This window comes from Schistocerca nitens, chromosome 5 (genome assembly GCF_023898315.1).
Source record: "Schistocerca nitens isolate TAMUIC-IGC-003100 chromosome 5, iqSchNite1.1, whole genome shotgun sequence".
Taxonomy (NCBI): domain Eukaryota; kingdom Metazoa; phylum Arthropoda; class Insecta; order Orthoptera; family Acrididae; genus Schistocerca; species Schistocerca nitens.
In genome coordinates, this window is record NC_064618.1 from 616,849,234 (window position 1) to 616,871,316 (window position 22,083).

At 44.7% G+C, this 22,083-nt stretch overlaps 1 protein-coding gene across 1 annotated transcript in view; it reads right to left on the reverse strand.

Annotated features, from left to right (window-relative positions):
- Positions 1 to 819: 819 nt before the first annotated feature.
- The window catches only part of LOC126260620 (outer dense fiber protein 3-like protein 2), an 89,563-nt gene continuing 68,299 nt past the window's right edge, over positions 820 to 22,083 (reverse strand). Inside the window, exons 3-4 of the mRNA XM_049957958.1 lie at positions 15,857 to 16,058; positions 820 to 1,081 (exon numbers count right to left, since the gene is read on the reverse strand). Of these exons, the coding sequence (XP_049813915.1) occupies positions 820 to 1,081; positions 15,857 to 16,058 (464 nt within the window). The remainder of the gene's footprint in view (positions 1,082 to 15,856; positions 16,059 to 22,083) is intronic.

A 22,083-nucleotide genomic window follows, 5' to 3' on the forward strand; every position in this document is an offset into this window, starting at 1 on the left:
CCACGCTGCGTGATCCGACCATGACGGGACCTCGCGGACATCGCGACTGACGGCTTCCCAGCCGCCGGTGCAGCAGGCGTCGGCAGCTGACCTCACGGCGACGCGGCACCGTGGGCGTGCCCGTACTGGGGCGCCGACCGGCGACGAGTTCATCTCAACCAGAGGGCATCCTGGCTTCAGCGGAGCACAGGTGGAGCGCGTTGCGCGCATTGTCGGAGAATCTACACAGCAGCAGCCAGGCGGAGGGATCTGCAGGGCTGGGCAGCGACGGCGAGGGAGAAATTGTAAAGAAAGTTCAATAAATAATTGTAAAACTCCACGCCGTCTCAGTCTTTGGCGCAGCCACTGTGTCTGCTGCTAACAAGTAGCAAACGGCCGTAACAAGAGGTGCAGAAGTCGTAACAAGTGGCCATCTGTCATAACACTTATATCTATGTCGTGCAGGGCACAGCACCAATAGTGCGACGATCCTCGCCTCGTCAGCGAGTGTTCAAAAATGGCTCTGAGCACTATGGGACTCAACTGCTGTGGTTATCAGTCCCCTAGAACTTAGAACTATTTAAACCTAACTAACCTAAGGACATCACACACATCCATGCCCGAGGCAGGATTCGAACCTGCGACCGTAGCAGTCCCACGGTTCCGGACTGCGCGCCTAGAACCGCGAGACCACCGCGGCCGGCTCCGCGAGTGTGATTTCACTCAGTGCCACAGCAACTCCGAAGCGCGGAGGAAATGGACTTTTCACACGGTAAAAGTACTTTACTGATTTACTAGAGGGACACAGGAAACATAAGGTGAATTGAGGCGGCGCCGGCGTCAGGGGTTGTCCTCCCGCAGAAAGAAGGCCATGACGAGCGGCGAGTTGCGCTTCCGGAAGGAGAAGGCGGGCGTGTGCCGGCCCCAGGCGTAGCTGGGGTAGTAGGCGTCCGGGCCGGGGCGCGCCGACTGCGGCATGGGAGGCCGGCGGCCGCCCACCGCGGGCTTGGGCGCGCGACGCAGGTACACCTCGGGGGGCGGCGGCACGTAGCCCGCCGGGCCCGGACTCGACTCGTACAGCGGCTCCGTCAGCCAGCCGCGCCTGCGCACGCGCCACAACGCTCGTCCGCCGCCGGGTAGTTACGGCACGGGCCGCCAGCCACTGTGTCACACGCTACCGTTCGCCAAAAGCGCAGCACCCAGAACCAGTGTTCCGAATCACTCCAAAATCGAAGGGTGTGGGGAATAGTGGAACCGTAATAAGTGATTAGGATAGCACGTGCACGTAGAACCAGCAGCGTCCTCTTTTGTGTGACCGGACAGGTGTAGTGTCCCTTTTGCAATATTCACCACTATCGAGGTGAAACATAAATAAATATGACTGTATGTGACTCAAAATGAACTGCAAACATCTATTTATCTGCGAAAGGTAATAACACTAACTGTAAAAATATACAATATAGATCGACAGATGCAGAAAAGACATTATTTTTATTGTATGAGATTATAATGTGCAAGTAATTAAAAGAAGTATTATTATCTTTGTAAGAGTATAAAACACAATGCAATGCTCATTCTTCTGTCTAGTCTGTTTTGTTCTGTTCGTTCTGGTGTTAGCTGGAATAAGGTACGCAAGTTATTGTGCTGCGCTAGCATTTGTTTCCCTCGTAACGTAATTGCAAATATTTAATGGTGTAAACTGTGTCCTAGTAAGAATATATTAGAATAAAGTGATCTCCCTGTGCTATTTCAAGAACGTACGCCACATTTATCTTATGAAAAGAATATTTAATGAAAATTATTTAGCATGTTTCCAGCTGCTGTGGAGCGAGTAACAGTGATCTCTGACTGTTAACAATTAGCCGCCATTACGCGGTACATTTAAAAAAATGTTTTTCACAGCACAATGTCTGATAGCCGGAGTGAAAGAAATTATGTAAAAATATTCAGTGAGATTAATTGAAGGAATCCAGTGAAATAATTTTATTAAAACTTGTCTATTTTCTGTGATAGTAATAATTTCAGATCAGTGAACTGGAGCTGAGTAATACTACGCTATTGCATTTACAGTAATTTGTAGGGAGCCTGGCGCTCGATAAAACCAGATATAATACGTAATTGGCAACCTACGAAATTCATTATTTTGCTTATTATATCTCTTTTGCATTTTTTTGAAAGCTAAACGTAAAAACTAACTTCACTAAAAATCAGTAACAGATCACGATAAATCAAAGGACAAACAAATTTACTAGGAGAGTGTTTCCTCTAAATAAATAGTTACATTATTTTTTTAAGAGATATAATACAGGACAGTGTCCACCACGCTCAGTCGGTGCAGAGACGTCAAATCAGCAAGGGCTACCTGTCATCACTTATTTCTTCCAAGCAGGGCCTGGACAGAAATAAAAGTGGCAGACCTGGGAGCTCCAGATGGCCAAGCGTTTATAAGAAAGAAATAGCATTTTTTGGCTTAAGTCGGACAAGCTATGATCCGTTTACCTAATACAATATAATGTAATACAATATGCCTATTCAGGTGAGACAGGGCGGAAGTATTTACGGAAGCCCACGCAATTGAAATACCCAGTAAAGGAACCTCTTTTCCCTTCTAAATCTTTCCTACCCTCTGTTATTTTCTTATTAACAACATGGTTAATTTTTTTTTCCTTTTCCAAAATTTATTTTATATGTTACATGTGTTTTTTAATTAACAAAGCTGTTTCGTGAAACAGAGAATAACTAACAGCATTGAGAGAAGCTACAGAAAAAGACGAAGAAACAACCTCTTCAGGTTTGTTACTAGTTTTTAGTGACAAATAACTCACTATGATTACCAAGGCGGTGGGTCACGCTGTAACGTTAATAAAGAAACAAATAAAATGAGGCATTATGAGAATAGTCGCGGGTCGAGCGCGGCATGAGCCATTCATGTTTCCGGCCAGCGGCTGGCGCAGTGGAAAGAGCGCAAAACGGTAAACAGAGAGCTGTAGGCTCGAGTCCCTACACGGATGCTTTTCTTTTAATTTTCGGTTTTTACGTTAGCTCCACTGTAAATAAACCGAAATGTTCAATATAACCTGTTTCTTAATATTTTCATAAAAGGCATGAAATGAAAAGGCAAAGGAAAATTTGGAGTAGTAAACAAATTTTCAAGAATTGAGTGTACTTACAGCGTTCACGACAACTCTGCAAATAACTTTCCAACAAGGGATTGTGATTACAGCGTACAGGAATTCGTATGCCATTAGTTTCATTTCGCCCTTCCAGCAGCGTCACGCGTCGTTTGTTGCATACTGAGCAATGAGTGACAACTTCTGATGAATGGAAGTCAAGTTTGTTTTCCTACAGAAACTTTAAAAACAATCCCGTAACTGTAAAACTGAATCGTTAATAACATGTGTAAGATGCTGAGAAAATTACTGCTTCCTTGTTCTACGACGAATGAAATCCTACGAGTGTAAACCATCAACAGTAGAACAATAAAAGGGTCTAATTTAACGCACGAATTTGTCGTGTACTCCGTACAATCCTGTGCTGGAAATTTGCTCGCGGACTTTTCGTGGATGCTGTAACTACATTTCTTGGCAATGGATTTGCTACCCAAAATTTTCCTCTGCCTCGCGCTTTCATGCCGTTCGCGTAAATATTAACAAATACAATATACTGAGATATATTTCTGTTTACTTTTCAATGTAAGTAACGCAAAAATTGAAAATAAAAAAGCTTTTCGCATAGGGACTCGACCCCACGACTCTCGGATTACCGTACTGTCCTTTTTCCGCTGTGTCAACCGCTGCCCGGAAACAACGGAAACACAAATGGCTGATGCCTCCTTCAATCAGCGCCAGAAATGCTAATTTTTCCTAAACGCTTGGCCATTTGTAACTACCACTTGAGTCACTTCTATTTCACGCCAGGCCCTCGACATGCCATGAATCTTGAGGAAGCGATTATGGTGAGAAGGCGCGGCCCCCTTGTAACTGGAAACGTTCAAGCGTGTGCCGATACGATTCGTCGACGTCAGAGGGCGCAATATCAGCTCGTGTGTTCGAACGGGGCAGAGTGATTGGTTTGTCGTACCACGATGTTAACCACAGTGATGTGTGTGTGGAAACCGGGGCCAACGAGATATACGGGCCCTCCAACGAACTTGTGACGTAACATTAGTAGGCTTGTCCGTCACACTTCAGGAACGCTCGACTCCGTGCAGAGCCCGCGGGAAATCAATATTTATTTGGAAAGGTACCGACTAAAGTTCTTAATTTTGTCGTGTGCTATCAAGATCTTTCATGCATTTAAAGTCGCAGTCAAGAATTGTTAAACGCGTTTGAAATAATTACTATCTCCGCACTGTAGACGGTTGATGACATTTTCAAGACCTACAGTGTCACGTGCTGTGACTTACGCGCCACGGGTTGTCCCTCTCCTGGACCTCGGTGGAACCAGCGAATTGGAAAGGTAATATACAGCAACGATCGGATGCTGGACTACACAATGTGACAATAGCGCTGGATGACAGCCGTCTTGTACACATGGTCGTGACCGACAGAATAGCATCGTTCACAGTGCCGGCTCGAATTGCTATGGGTGTGGACATGTCTTCACCGACGGACTACGAGTCAACGCGTCCTGGTGATAGCAGCCGAGCGCAGTCAGCGATGACTTATCGCATCCGGAGGCAGCTAGGGATGGGAAAAACCGACAGGTAAAAATTGATACCGATATTTCCGTTCTGAATAAACGGTAGTTTTCGGTGTTTGTTTGGTCTCGGTTGTAACAGGTGTTTTTTTTTTAAGTTTTACTAATAACTTATATCAATTAGCCCTACCAGCAGTGCTAATAGTTTTCGTTTTCGAATAAACCTTTTTTTTAGAAGTATTGCTTATTTGTAAAATTTGCACTGGTTTGAAATATTGCGTTATTATGGAAAATGGGAAAAGTGCTGAGAGCTATTTTAATAACACCAGTAGAAACGAGCAACAAACACGAGGCGTAAGAATTGGCATAGCACTGGTCAGACAATAGTGTCCCTGTTGCCGTGTCTCGTGGCTTTAAGGTACACGTGCAGGACTTTCCCCCAGTGTATTACAGAATGGCACTAGCCCTAGTCTGGAAACATTTTTACGAAGCGGCGTAGCAATGAAGTGCAATGCTTCGCACGCTTTAAAAGATTAAAGATTTGTCTGCCATTTCTATGAGATGATGAAAGAGGAAGGAAATAATAGTAACAGTAACTACTTAAACACCTAAGAACAAGTCATTCATTGTATAGAATAAAAATGGAAAGTAGCTCATACACTGTCTTGTGTCTACACAATATGCCTTTATCAGCTTGTAGCCCTGTAAAACGGGCAAATCAACACGAGAAACAGCGTTCATCAACCTCAGTTTTCACCATGAAGCAGTGACTATTCGTTTTGCTCGATTAGTGGTAAGGTCCCAGATTACAACGTGATTTTTGAGCAGAGTTTCAGAAAATTAGAATCAGTAGGAGAATATTGATGATGTTTGCAGTATTCAACAACTTACCACTTTCCGAGAAAAGCAGCAAATGGTGAATTAATTTTTCTTTCATTTGCCTCTTTAATTTACTATTTTATTCTATATGTCTTGAAACTGAGAGAGTCAAAATTTATCAATCTTTGTTCCACTTCCACGCTTATCACAGGAAATAAATGGAATAAAAACCGAAAATGGGTTATTTCAGAAACCGGTTATTTTGAGAGGTCTTAACAGTCAGGTCAACCTGACGTGAAAAAAAACCGAAAACAGGTTGTTTCACCAATAACCGACGTCCCCACAGGCAGCCGGCAGCGCACGACTACCACGTGATGTTGCGTTCCGGTGCCGGCAGCCACGCTCCAGAAAACTGTCTACCGTTACGTATTAGCTGTGAGTTCAATTCGTGTTGAGTAAGTAAAAGTGAATTTGTGGTTCTGAGAATACTTATGTGACGGGTTGTAGGACAGTTGAACACGTGTTATTGCAGCAGTACACAGAAGCGCCAAAGAAACTGGTATAGGCATGCGTATTCAGATACAGAAACATGTAAACCGGCACAATACGGCGTTGCCTGGCGCAGTTGTTAGTTCGGTTACTACTGCTATAATGGAGGGTTATCTAGATTTTAGTGAGTTTGAACGTGGTGTCACAGTCGGCGCACGAGCAATGGGACACAGCATCTCCGAAGCAGCGATGAAGTGGGGATTTTCCCGTACAACCACTTCACGAAAGAGTGCCGTGAACATGAGGAATCCGGTAAAACATCAAAACTCCAACAATGCTGCAGCCGGAAAAAGATCCTGCAAGGACGGGACTAACGACGACTGAAGAGAATCGTTCAATGTGACAGAAGTGCTACCCTTCCTCAAATTGCTGCAGATTTCAATGCTTGGGCATCAACAAGTGCCAACATGTGAACCTTTAAACGAAGGCCCACTCGTGTACCCTTGATGACTGCACGACACAAAGCTTTATGACTCGCCTGGGCCCTTCAACGCTGACACTGGACTGTTGATGACCGGAAACATGTTGCCTGGTCGGACTAGTCTCGTTTCAGATTGTATCGAGCGGATGGACGTGTACGGGTATGTAGACAACCTCATGAATCCATGGACCCTGCATGTCAGCAGGGCATTTTTCAAGATGGTGAAGGCTCTGTAATGGTTGGGGCGCGTGCAGTTGGAGTGATATGGATATGAGACCCTCGACACTTCTAGATACGACTCTTACAGGTGGCACGTACGTACTGTCTGATCACCTGCATCCATTCATGTCGATTGTGCATTACGACGGACTTGGGCAATTCCAGCAGTACAATGCGACACCCCACAGTCCAGAACTGCTACAGAGTGGCTCCAGGAACGCTCTTCTGAGTTTAACCACTTCCGCTGGCCACCAGACTCCCCAGACAGGAACATTATTGAGCATATCTGGGATGCCTTGCAACGTGCTGTTCAGAAGAGAGTTCCACCTCCCGTACTCTTACGGATTTATGGACAGCCCTGCAGGATTCATGGTGTCAGTTTCCTCCAGCACTACTTCAGACATTAGACGAGTCCATGCCATATCGTGTTACGGCACCTCTGTGTGCTCGTGGGGGCCGTACACGATATTAGGCAGGTGTACCAGTTTCTTTGGCTCTTCAGTGTAATTGTGTTTGTAGGATTAAAGGTTTAAACAGTATTAACAATATTAGAAGAAAGTTCCGAAGATGAGGGCGTGCCGTTATGGACTCGATTAACTCTGAGTAAAATGGAAGACCCCAAGTACGAGTTAACTAGTCAATTCGATAGTATAAAAACTCAACCGAGTACATTAACTGCGAACACGTATTCGAAATCGGAAATCGAGAGTGGAGATGGTTCATATGAAACAAGACATATAACAACTCAGTGGGCAGATAGGTAACATAAAAATCAAAGTGAAAGATGAAATAAAGAAGAAGAATATTATTTTTAGAGAACAAATTGTTGAACAAACAGAACTAGAGCGTTAAGAATCCTCGTAATCTGTTCATGAGGTATTGGCGGAAATCATGTGAACAACGTAAAAGCAAATATATATTTGAATCCGACAGTTAATAACGTAGAAGAAGGGCAAAAAGAACTAAAAAATCTCAAGTCTCAGGCTGATGAGAATTGCAGTGCATGAAGAGCATTGTAAACAACAAAGAGTGTTCAAATGTGTCTGATTTCCTAAGGGGCCAAACTGCTGAGGTCATCGGTCCCTAGTCTTACACACTACTTAAACTAACTTATGCTAAGAACAGCACACACACACACACATGGCCGAGGGAGGACTCGAACCTCCGGCGGGAGGGGCCACGCAGTTCGTGACAAGGCGCCCTGCGCGGCGCAACAAAGAGTGTTCATAGTGTGGTGAGAGCATAGTGTTGAAAAGTCCGTATTATTAGGAACGATAGAACGGGCAGAGGGCCGTTTGCTTATACAAAAGACTCCAAATATTATAAAGGGTATTACTGGCAATCGACATGGTGGGAATAAAACCGTATTAGTTTTTACAAGAGGTACGGCTGACGCACTGGACCCTGAGATACGTAACAAAAAAGGCGGTGTCCCTATCTAATTAAAGGAGTAATGCTACGTTCCATGAATGACTTGTGAGTAAAATGGAGCTTAATGAGAGGTAGTCGCGTGGTAGGTCATTTCCCAACTTTCAAGTCGGAGGGAGAGCTATATCCGACTGTTATTTTAAGAAAGTTTGAAGAAGCTCTACGTTTTGCTTGGGAAGAAATAATGAAAATTCAGTTTTTGATAGCACATTTGGAAGCTGAAGCCGCAAAATAGACGGTTCTGCACAACTAAGATTTTAGGAATTGAACTGACTTTTCCCAGTTATTTAAGGGCCAATGTTGGTCGGATTGTGAATAACAAAAACTAACATTGAAACTAATAGATCCAGGTTCTTAGAATGGCCAAAAACAATGCTTTTAACGGCATTAGAGGAAGTTCATTGGTGAATCGATTAGTGAAAGTCCGTTAATGAAGGTACTGTTAGGCAACTGCCAGTATATGTGAGGGCCAGTATGTGTGAGGGACAAGATGATGGGCAAAGAATGGTCAAGGATCAGTGCCCATCTTCAGTTTCAGGAGAAAGCCTCTTCAATTTTCCCAATATTCTCCCCAATGCAACCCCCCCCCCCTCCCTCCCCGCCATATAGTGAAACATTTTCTACGGAATTGGCAACAAATCTCCCTACTCAGTAATCTATAACAGGTCCCACAGTACTCACTGATGGTCAAAGTACGAGCGGACTTCTAGGTTACATATCGTATCCCGTGCTAAGACCGATGCGCTACAAAAATGGCGCATTGTCAGAAGACAAGATGGGCAAAGAATGGTCCAGGATCAGTGCCCATCTTCAGTTTCAGGAGAAAGCCTCTTCAATTTTCCCAATATTCTCCCCAATGCAACCCCCCCCCCTCCCTCCCCGCCATATAGTGAAACATTTTCTATGGAATTGACAACAAATCTCCCTACTCAGTAATCTATAACAGGTCCCACAGTACTCACTGATGGTCAAAGTACGAGCGGACTTCTAGGTTACATATCGTATCCCGTGCTAAGACCGATGCGCTACAAAAATGGCGCATTGTCAGAAGACAAGATGGGCAAAGAATGGTCCAGGATCAGTGCCCATCTTCAGTTTCAGGAGAAAGCCTCTTCAATTTTCCCAATATTCTCCCCAATGCAACCCCCCCCCCTCCCTCCCCGCCAAATAGTGAAACATTTTCTATGGAATTGACAACAAATCTCCCTACTCAGTAATCTATAACAGGTCCCACAGTACTCACTGATGGGCAAAGTACGAGCGGACTTCTAGGTTACATATCGTATCCTGTGCTAAGACCGATGCGCTACAAAAATGGCGCATTGTCAGAAGACAAGATGGGCAAAGAATGGTCCAGGATCAGTGCCCATCTTCAGTTTCAGGAGAAAGCCTCTTCAATTTTCCCAATATTCTCCCCAATGCAACCCCCACCCCCCTCCCTCCCCGCCATATAGTGAAACATTTTCTACGGAATTGGCAACAAATCTCCCTACTCAGTAATCTATAACAGGTCCCACAGTTCTCACTGATGGTCAAAGTACGAGCGGACTTCTAGGTTACATATCGTATCCCATGCTAAGACCGATGCGCTACTTTTCTGCAGATATAATATAATTCTGCTGCGGTGCTGGTAAAGGAGTGAAGGACACGGTAACTGGAAGCGTACTCCGGAGTTACAACACGAAAGGCATAACGACTGTGTTGACCTTTTCAGTACGACTGGACGCGATATTGCATTTATTTCACACAACGGAATAATTTCAAGGTGAATCAGAGTGAAAATTAGACATTTTGCTCACAAGAATCGTACTGTCCGGCGTGTTTCAACTTTGGAGCATTTCATTCCCACACGGCGATGCGTGTGTTATCAGTGTCGCATTAGAACTGTCTCTGCCGGAAACCTGGAACAAATACTCTGTTCTGACAATGTGTCACACTTGTGACTGCACAGTGGTCTTAAAAAATGGTTCAAATGGCTCTGAGCACTATGCGACTTAACTTCTGAGGTCATCAGTCGCCTAGAACTTAGAACTACTTAAACCTAACTAACCTAAGGACATCACACACATCCATGCCCGAGGCAGGATTCGAACCTGCGTCCGTAGCGGTCGCTCGGTTCCAGACTGCAGCACCTAGAACCGCACGGCCACTCCGGCCGGCCACAGTGGTCTTTATGTCGGACAATACATAGAACGTAAAGCTTTGGCATCATGGGGGCGGACACTTTGTTGGCAGGTTGTTTCAATTACACTGCGTAAGTTTCACTGGGAAGGCCTCACACATCCACGTACAGTCCTAATGTCTCCCCATGCGATTTCCATATTTTGGGAGCCCTGAAGAAAGATATTCGTCTCCACCGATTTGCTTCGGAAAGAAAAGCGCAAGCCTGGGTAGAATCACGGTTCCGTACGCAACCGCAACCATGTTTTCAAGAAGGCATTCACCGTCACAGTCGGACACATGTGTTAACAGTTATGGCGAATACTTTTGAAATAATAAAAAGGTTACTTACTTTTTTATATGTGTCTCGCTTTCATCTGACCGTTCTTTATACATGTATATCGTGTCATTTAGAGTGTGATGCTGTAGTCCCGCTTCCATTGTTTTAGACGTGCAAAAACGCTTATTTATTTTGCTATAGCTCGTTTTAACTGTTACACACCCATTTGCCGTATTTCATCTGAAAACTACAAAGTTTCTGTCGTGTGTTCACGAGTTACAAAAGCTATCTGATGTTCAATTGTGTCGTTGCGTGTTTCTTTGAAGATGGCACGCGATTTCACTGTTGTTATTTGACATGTTTACCCTGTGTGTGTGTGTGTGTGTCATGAAAAGGCACAGAGGCAGACAGACAAACAGACAGAGAGCGAGATAGTTAGAATTTTTAAATCAAGTCGTATGTTTGTTGTGTAATGGTCCAGTGTCAACACGTGCTTAGCAAATTAGGAGTGATAACTCTTACTTTTCAATGCTGTGAGATGTTTCATATACCTCGTTCTAAAATTCTAACATGTTTGGTTCACACGTACTCACTAATTTGTTTAAAATTACTTAAACTTTAACAGGAAGAAGAATAACGTTGTAATAAGAACTGAATAGTCATCTCACAGCTGTCCAAACACGAGGTAGAAGGTGACACGTCACCTTTTTGTCGGTGAATGCTATCTCATCAAAAATTTAAGAGGACCCAATGTGGAAAGTAACTGAAAGGTAGGATTTTGAAGATAATATCCCTTCACTCCAAGTCCGTTACTTATAAGCACGACAGGTTTTGCAGCATTTTAGCTGCATCATCAGGTGCAATGTGTACCAATTAATAGATAAAAACTCTTTAAGGTAAGAAATGTAAAGTGCAAAGATATGCGGGATGAACATACGCACAAAATCAAGTCATGTTGCGATCGTGAAAAGAGAATGGGATGACCCAGCGTTCGTAGTCAGCAATTCCTTCGCTAAGTAGCGGACGCTTAACATAAAATAGCATAAAACAACGTAAAACGCTTCCGTGACATCTAGAAAGGACGAAAGCTAAAAATAAGCAATTCCTAAATAACTATCAGGTATATAAAATACTACTAAATTCTTCTCACTATGAGTACCAGTGTCCAGTGAGTTAATGGGACTCCATATGCCGAAAAAGTTACCAAAAACCTACCGTATATGATCACCTACGGGATTATATAAAATTACGCAGGTCGCGGTTCTTCATTACCTAAAAAGAATTGAAAAAAACATTGGTAAAACTTTCAGTTATTCATTCTTAATTTGTGGTTCATTCCCCAAAAAATCCAATGTAAAACTATTTTAAGGCTTAGCACGAAACTGGCTTTAAGTGAAACAAGACTGAATATCGTGTCGTACATAAAAAGCTCAATCGGAAGAAGGCAACGCATTGCAAAGCCATGTCGCAAGAGGTTGCACTTACCACCTCAAGCTTGCGCACTGGAATGTGTACTACCTACCAGGCGGCGTGTCTAGATGGAACTGTGGAAGCGCCGTCTAGTGACGTGGAGAGCGGGAGACGGCAACACGTTACAAGGAAACTGTAACCTCGGGCTGTTGTTTTAGCAGAGCAGTGGTGGCCGGCACACAGCCAGAGAATTCCAGTTACAATGAGGTGTTTTTTCCTTGAGAGAGCAATTACAGACAGGGTGTCACTCTTCCTCCCCACCCCACAGACCCGCTCCTTCCCCTTCCACAAGAAAAGGGAGATTCTGAATGAACAGAGGAACGGTAGAAAGAGAATATGATGTGAAATAAGGAGCCATAAATTACGAATTATTAGGGTGGTGGGTGATAGGAAGTTTAGAAACATTATATTAAAGGTAGACGCACATTGTATGCATATTATGTAATAATTTAGTATTTTACAAGAGGACGTGGTCAGATATGTGGTGGGGGATCTGGCGAAAGTCAATTAGCTCAGTTCAAAATCGTGCAGCTGAATGCTATGCAGTCTCCTGCCTACCAGAGCCACTGTGTAGGAGCTGACTCTTGACTGTGACTTGGAGGAAGGACGAGCCCTAGGTTCTCCACGACATTGGCTAAATACGGCTGACGGTGAGCAAAAATTTCATGGAAGTACGTTAGCACTCATGGGTGAGTACCTAGGCTTAGAAAGTTTCTCAGTGCGTGGCCCTAAATTTATTTTAATTAAGTCTCAATCAATTTTTATTGTGCCTCACGTACGAAAGTATCAACATAACTTATAAAATACTCCTGTTGACAACATATGCTGTTAGTGAAGCTGATTCGCAGCTCTGATGCAGAGAGGAAGAGAGCAGAGCTTCTTTCTTTTCTACGCAGTAAAGTCTAGTGGTGACCGTGTTGGACAATATTTAATTTATTTTTGTCATATTCCAGAGTTAAGAGTTGACTTGCCACAGGCCTTAGTTACACTACACTCATGCTCATAAATTAAGCATAACTGCAGAATGTGGTGCCACACAACGTGGCACTACACAAAACTGGCGCTAATAGCATAGGCACGTAGGGAACACACACGACGCAGATCTGTAAGTCCACGGTATTGGTGATAAGTTGAGAAAACAGTCCCGAAACACATGTGCTACAAAACACCACTGTTTCCTGCGCATGTACCCCTACATCAATATGGGATATGATCACCATGTACACGTACACGTACACAACCATGGGTTAGCATACTCTGGATCAGGTGGTCGAGAAGCTACTGGAGTATAGCCTTCCATTCTTGTACCAGTGTCTGTCTGAGCTCCTGAAGTGTCGTAGGGGTTTGAAGACGTGCAGCGATACGTCGACCGAGAGCATCCCAGACGTGCTCGATGGGGTTTAGGTCTGGAGAACAGGCAGGCCACTCCGTTCGCCTGATATCTTCTGTTTCAAGGTACTCCTCCACATGGCAGCTCGGTGGGGCTGTGCTTTATAATCTATCAGCAGAAAGGTGGGACCCACTGCACCCCTGAAAAGGCGGACATACTGGTGCAAAATGACATCCCGATACACCTGACCTGTTACAGTTCCTCTGTCAAAGACATGCAGGGGTGTACGTACACCAATCATATTCCCACCCCACACCATCAAACCACGACCTCTATACAGGTCCCTTTCAAGGACATTAAGGGGTTGGTATCTGGTTCCTGGTTCACGCCAAATGAAAACCCAGCAAGAATCACTGTTCAAACTATACCTGGACTCGTCCATGAACATAATCTGGGACCACTGTTTCAATGACCATGTACTGTGGTCTTGACACCAGACTTTAGAGGCTCTCCTGTGACCGGGGGTCAGTGGAATGCACGTTGCAGGTCTCTGGGCGAATAAACCGTGTCTGTTCAGTCGTCTGTAGACTGTGTTTCTGGAGACAACTGTTCCTGTGGCTGCGGTAAGGTCCCGAGCAAGGCTACCCGCAGTACTCCGTAGCCGTCTGCGGGCACTGATGGCGAGTTATCGGTCTTCTTGTGGTGTTGTACGCTGTGGACGTCGCGCCTGGACACGTTTCCTGCCTGCTGGAATCGTTGCCATAATCTTGAGATCACACCTTGTGGCATACGGAGGGCCAGTGCTACGACCTGCTGTGTTTGACCAACCTCCAGTCGCCCTAGTATTCTACCCCTCATAACGTTATCGATATGTGTTCTTTGAGCCATTTTCAACACACAGTCACCATTAGCACGACTGAAAACATTTGCACACTTACTCGCTCCACCGTACTCTGACATGCCTACACACCTCTGCGTATGTGGACTGCTGCCAGCGCCACCGTGCGACGACCGCAGGTCAAATGCACCGCATAGTCATACCCCGGGGCGATTTAAACCCGCAAACCGCCCACCAGAGCGTTGTTTCACCATGTATCAGCATTATCCTTAATTTTTGAGCAACAGTGTATAACGTAACAAGCTGTGGACATTGTGGAAATGAAATAGAGTGAGGCGTAGCGCCTTCGCATCGCTCCTGTCACTTGTTAGGACGATATCGTTACAGGCATGAGTCATCGACAGATGTCACCAGCTGACATGGACATGAGTTATAGAGCCGCATGTAGTTGTACTAGTAGGCGGTAGAGGTCAGCAGTTGACGGACAGTGCTAGCAGTCGTAGTCAAAACAAAGTTGTAAAGTTATGTTTGATTAATGTTTAATGTATTTGCATAATTATAATTATTTTATATGTGTAGTAATTAGCAGTGTGAGTATTGTATGAGTGAAGAAGAAGTAAATGAAAATTGTTTTGTTTATTCACAAAGTACCAGTTAAACTATACAGGGGATTTACTATAATTAAATGTGCAGTGAGTTTATGGTACTAATAAATCGTGAGTAGAACACAAATTAATCGGTAATTTCAGAAGGAGTAATTTTATATTTGATACTTTTCTAAATTTATTTATTTAGCAATTGCCATAGAAAGAAATGTTTTACTATGATTGGTCATTGAAGTAAAGTGCGGGTTAGCGCGGGATACTACTGCAACCTGATTTGCTGTTTGTGATATCAGCCAATCAGAAAAATGCAGGCTCGCGCCAATTTATACTGGGAAGAAAGCCTTTGGTGTGATCTAGGGGGGTCGGGGCTGAGGGTGCGAACTACTAACATCTCATTGAAAGCAGCTCCGACGAAAGTACTGTAAAATCGCGGAAAAAGGCTAATTACGAGTTCGCGAAGTAGTACAAAGTGTATTTAAGTGAACGGTATAGTGGAAGTCGTGTATAATTTCGGACAGAATATCAAAATTATTGATTTTGACTGTTAGTTAAAACCGCGTGGCGTGTTGTGCGATGTAAGGCTGGAACAGGTATTACGTGTAGAGCAGAATGCACAACATTTGAGCTCTATTTGAACTCAATTAACTTCGGTAACGGGTGTAAATACCATAAACTGGCAACGTGTCTGATTGTGGTGTGCGTGTGAACTTTACATTGTGTTGCCACTTAGTACGGACTTGGCAGTATTAACTGTGATCTTTATCGTAAAAATACACCTGAAAATTTACATTGCCAAGTTAAAACTTTTATTTCAGTAGCTAGCCACATCCCGTTTACTGGACAATTCTATGTATGTTGCGACCTGGAATAGACAGTACTGGTCTAGTATTTTCTACTACAGCTTTCAGCTAGACAAATGAACATTGCTGGACACTGGCAGGGCGGTAAAAAAAGTAACGTGCCGCGCCACAAGTGGTGTTGGTGTAATAAAGTATTGAAGAGCAACACGTCATCAATGCTAGAAATCGCGTAACTGCACAGCGCGACTCAGTAGAAGTGTTATTTCAGTAATTCGGCTGAATACCGCCATCGCTATAGCGCAGTAGTGGTCCGCACTCACATGGTGTAAGAGGGCGCGGCGGGCTTGTCGGAGACGCGTCGGCCTACGGTGGCGGGAGGTCTGTAGGCGGCGGGCCCCGGCAGGTGGTCCAGCAGGCGCGCCATCGTGCGCGACCCCATGCTGAAGACGGGCGCGCGCGGCCGCGACGCGTCCGTGCACTTCTCCGGCTGGTAGCTGCCGGGGCCCGGCACGTCCAGCTTCACTGCCGGCCCGTCGTCCTCACGTCAAAACAATGGTTCAGATGGCTCTGAGCACTATGGGACTCAACAGCTGAGGTCGTAAGTCCCCTAGAACTTAGATCTACTTAAACCCTAACTAACCTAAGGACATCACACATGTCCATGCCCGAGGCAGGATTCGTACCTGCGACCGTAGCGGTCGCGCGGTTCCAGACTGTAGTGCCTAGAACCGCTCGGCCACTCCGGCCGGCCGTCCTCACGTCACATCTCACCCCAAGACTCACCGCTCTACAGCGCACGCATTAGGCTAGGCGCAAATTGAGAAGCGTATAGCACGTGTTACATGACAGCGCGACACGCACGTGCTGCACGGGTCGCGCAGGTCCAGCGCATATTGTGACGCGTACACCATACTTCGCACGCGCCGACTGGCGACGCTCTGCGCTAACAGAATCGAAGCGCGCGCAACCTCTTATCTTTCTCAAACGATTTTACAGAAACTATTCACTGAAAATATATGATTTTTGCCTTACTTGTAGCGTTATATGTCAGCTTCGTGACGAAGTACTGATCACCTCGCTAATGACCATTCTTATTGTGATATACACATTTTAGTAAGACACTACGCAAAACTCAAAAAGTTTGCAACGAAAATTAGGGGTCTCTATGATTTTGCGTTTGGTGCGTATTACACCATATGTTGCTGGGTATGAAATTTAGCTAACATGCTGAATTTTTGTTTAGACTTTGGAGGAGATCTCTATCTGCCTCCGATCTCGAGAAAATGGATCCCATGTAGCGCGCTCACTTCCGATCTCACGCCCGCGAGAATGAAATACTCGCAACATCTCTCGTATCTCCTAAACCGCTCGAGACATCGAACGAAAGTGTGGCGAATGATAGCACAGAAGGAGGAGAGTGTTTTGCCAATTATTAAACACACGGAACTTTCTTATCTATGGCGATATATCACTAGTTATACTTCTTTTTTTATTTCACTCCAGTGACTGTAATTTTTTAAGAGTTATTGACAGCTAGCGAAACAAGAGCTTCCTAGTACGAAAATAAACATGAAATTTCTTCTTTTATGTTACTGCAAACCGATACTATGAGGTTTTTCGTAAGCTATTGAACTCTGTGATTGCCAGTTACTTGCTTAATGAGGCCCTCCGTTTCGGAATTCTGTCTCAATAGCTGCAGTGAGATGAGTTGGGCAAATTACATTGTGACAAAGGAAGTACAATTAAACCAGTCACCAAGAGAAATGTGGCCTTTACTCATAAATGGTGATGCTTCTTGGAATGAGGAAAGGTTAACAACTCACACAAAAACAGATTGGCAATTGTGTTGGAATTTTGGTGGAATCCCCGTAACCCATCGTATTTTTAACACTGAGCGACTGGAATGGAAATTTACCAAAGGATTTTATTCCTTCTCTTGATCTGAGCAGTATTAAAATAATGACGAGCGTTCCTTCAAGCGGAATAATAGGCACATGCCAGATACTGTTTACTCACCTAGGGATTGCCAAACTGACAATGCGTGATCGCGAATAAAATAGTTGTTATTGAGAAAAATAAACAATTGGTCTGTCGCACAACACAATGGTCAGTGTATTGTCAGCAGCGAAGGATAATGCGCCCGACAGGAATGCACAAGTTAGCCATGTGTGCCTTGTGAGATGGAGTTCGAAAAACATTGCCATGAAAGTAGATCTGCCTTTGTCAGCAGCACATTTCAACAAATTAAATATATCTAATCATAACACTCTTTTAGGATATTCCTACTTTCGTAATAATACCGACCATTTTCTTCATTTGCGTAGCCTTTTGTTGTATAATTAGTTTATTAATGCTGATAATGTCCATGCAACAATTGAAATGCTTTTTCTCATCAAGATGAACCAATTAAAACATTGTTATTTGTGACTGCTTTTCGACTGTTTCTAGCTTGCAGTGGAAATATGTTGTTCACATGCATGTAGTACAGTGTGTCGTATTACATTATTACATCCATATCAGAGTAATCACAGTGAAACTTCTATACTTCAGATCTTGGACTCTTTTTACCACAAGCACAAAGAGATCACGCCTGTGGAGATTATCCCTTTCTAAATTTTTGTAACAGATCGTACAGATACGCTAGTTTACTAGGCAGCGAGAATATAACCTTGCCTTACTTCCCTGCCTTGATTCTTAATCACATGATTTTATAATATTCTTTACTTCCTTATTCAACCCTCTGTCCCTTCTTGCGATCTGAAAACATCGCGGAGGCATATGGTGCAATTCCAGCGGCCAATGGCTCATCAGTTACTGAAATATACATTTTTCTTGACAGAAGAAAAACAAAACAAAATTGTGCAGATATAAATAACAGAAAAGTACAACGTGCTAACGAAGAAAGCTGGAGCGTTTAAATGGTGAAAAACGAAACACTACCAAAAGGCAATAAAATTCAGTACACAGTAAGGCAAAATTTATCGTATGGGCAATATTACCACTGCTCATATGCGCCGTTCCGATGTAAGCATATGGCCGTGCTACGTTTCCGCTCCCCGCGTCAAATTTCCCACGGTGCTAGCGAGGCAAGCGTTACGCGCGGCGCGAGAAACTGTGCCTCAACCACAACGCCGCGCGACCTGGCGCAGGCGCGTGTCGCGTCCCAGTCGCGTCGCGTCGCAATTTGCGCGGTCCCATTTGAACCTGTGATGTTACAAAAACACGTGCTGCGCTGCGTCGCGCCACACGCGCTATACGCGTCTCAATTTGCGCCTAGCCTTACACCGGCCAACATCGCGCCATCAGACCGCTATTTACTTACTTTACTGTTATTTCATACCCTCGCTCGTCAAGGGCTGGCAGTGACACATTCTCGTTCTTCACTAGAGTTCTTGTTGTTATGTAAATCTAAATTAATGCAGATGAATAGGAAAAAGAATCCTGTAATGTTTGAATACTCCATTAGTAGTGTAGCGCTTGACACAGTCACGTCGATTTACTATTTGGGCGTAACATTGCAGAGCGATATGAAGTGGGACAAGCATGTAATGGCAGTTGTGGGGAAGGCGGATAGTCGTCTTCGGTTCATTGGTTGAATTTTGGGAAGATGTGGTTCATCTGTAAAGGAGACCGCTTATAAAACACTAATACGACCTATTTTTGAGTATTGCTCGAGCGTTTGGGATCCCTATCAGGTCGGATTGAGGGACGACATAGAAGCAATTCAGAGGCGGGCTGCTAGATTTGTTAGTGGTAGGTTTGATCATCACGCGAGTGTTACGGAAATGCTTCAGGAACTCGGTTGGGAGTCTCTAGAGGAAAGGAGGCGTTCTTTTCGGGAATCGCTACTGAGGAAATTTAGAGAACCAGCATTTGAGGCTGATTGCAGTACAAATTTTACTGCCGCCAACTTATATTTCGCGGAAAGACCACAAAGATAAGATAAGAGAGATTAGGGCTCGTACACAGGCATATAGGCAGTCATTTTTCCCTCGTTCTGTTTAGGAGTGGAACAGGGAGAGAAGATGCTAGTTGTGGTACGAGGTACCCTCCGCCACGCACCGTATGGTGGATTGCGGAGTATGTATGTAGATGTACATGTACATGTAGTTGTGTTCTTCAGTTCGAAAAATGGTTTCATGCACCTCGCCGTGCTAATCTATCCTATGAAACGCTCACTGAAACCTACGTCCATTTCTGTCTCCTTATTGTTTTCAAGACTTGGTCTCGCTGTACAATTGACCCTTGTACCGCTCAAAAACACGCTCTCTCTCTCTCTCTCTCTCTCTCTCTCTCTCTCTCTCTCTCTCTTACCATATTAACAATCCCTTGATGCCTCGTGATGTGTCCTGGCAAACAGTCCCTTTTTTTCCGCCACAAATTTCTCTTTTAGACTAACTTCATTTTGTACCTCATCATTAGGCACTCTACTAACCCATCTAATCTTCAGCAGTCTTCTGTAGCACCACATTTCTAACGCATCTAAATTTTTCTGAACTGATTACTGTCCACGTTTCGCATCTGTACGAGGCTACACTCCAGACAAATACAATAGGACAACATTTCCTGACACCCAAATTTATGCACTGTTCAGTCACATTAAAATGGCCACCTGCCAAAAGCCTGAATAACCACCTTTTCCAGCACAGATCACTACGAGACGTGCAGGAAGAGAGTCAATGAGGTTCTGGAAGGTACGAACATGGACGTTGAGCCATGCCGACTCGAGTGCCGCGGCGGGTTGCGCTGGATTTTTTGGTTGCAGACCTATGGCGCGAACAGCCCGATCGAGGTGGTCACACAGATTCTCGACTGGGATATAATCGGGGAGTCTGGTGGCCAAGAGAGTACGATGAACTGATGCTGTGCTCCTCAGACCATGCATATACACTGTGTGTGACATGTTGCATAGCCCTGCTGGTAGATGCCATCGAGCTGAGGGAAAATAAACTGCATGTAGGGGTGGACATTGTCCCCGAGGATAGATGCTTACTTGTCTTGATCCATTGCTCCTTCCAGAATGACGAGATCACCCATGGAATGCCACGAGAACATTCCCCTGACTGTGACGCCCCCTCCTCCAACCTGAACGCTTCCGATGATTGTTGGAGGGTATTTGCTTTCAGTCCGATACAGCATAAAACGTGATTCATCTGGAAATTCCGCCTGCTGGCACTCAGTGGACGTTCAGTTGCGGTAATGGCGTGCAAATTCTACATCTACATTTATACTCCGAAAGCCACCCAACGGTGTGTGGCGGAGGGCACTTTACGTGCCACTTTCATTACCTCCCTTTCCTGTTCCAGTCGCGTATGGTTCGCGGGAAGAACGACTGCCGGAAAGCCTCCGTATGGGGAAGCAATATGTTCGATACCTCATCCAGAAACGCACCCTATCGAAACCTGGACAGCGAGCTACACCGCGATGCAGTGCGCCTCTCTTGCAGAGTCTGCCACTTGAGTTTGCTAAACATCTCCGTAACGCTATCACGCTTACCAAATAACCCTGTGACGAAACGCGCCGCTCTTCTTTGGATCTTCTCTATCTCTTCTGTCAACCCGACCTGGTACGGATCCCTCACTGATGAGCAACACTCAAGTATCGCTCTTCACCTGAGTTCTTGTTGCTATCTTCTTCAGTTCGGAGAATGGTTTCATGCACCTCGTCGTGCTAATCTGTCCTAAGCAACGCTCACTGCAACCTACGTCCATTTCTGTCTCATTGTGTTCAAGACTTGGTCTCGCTCTAAAATTGCCGCTTGTACCGCTCAAAAACACGCACGCTCTCTCTCTCTCTCTCTCTCTCTCTCTCTCTCTCTCTCTTACATTATTAACAATCCCTTGATGCCTCGTGATGTGTTCTGGCAAACAGTCCCTTTTTTTCCGCCACAAATTTCTCTTTTAGACTAAATTCATTTTGTACCTCATCATTAGGCACTCTACTAACCCATCTAATCTTCAGCAGGCTTCTGTAGCTCCACGTTTCTAACGCATCTAAATGTTTATGAACTGATTAATGTCCACGTTTCGCATCTGTACGAGGCTACTCTCCAGACAAATACAATCGGACAAGATTTCCTGTCACCCAAATTTATACACTGTCCAGTCACATTAAAATGGCCACCTGTCAAAAGCCTGAATGACCACCTTTTCCAGCACAGATCACTGAGAGACGTCCAGAAAGAGAGTCAATGAGGTTCTGGAAGGTACGAACACGGACGTTGAGTCATGCTGACTCAAGTGCCGCGGCGGGTTGTGTTAGATTTCTTGGTTGCAGACCTATGGCGCGAACAGCCCGATCGAGGTGGTCACGCAAATTCTCGATTGGGTTATAATTCGGGGAGTTTGGTGACCAATAGAGTACGATGAACTGATGCTGTGCTCCTCAAACCATGAATATACACTGTGTATGACATGTTGCATTGTCCTGCTGGTAGATGCCATCGGGATGAGGGAAAACAAAATGCATGTAGGGGTGGACATTGTCCCCGAGGATAGATGCATACTTGTGTTGATCCATTGCGCCTCCCAGAATCACGAGATCACCC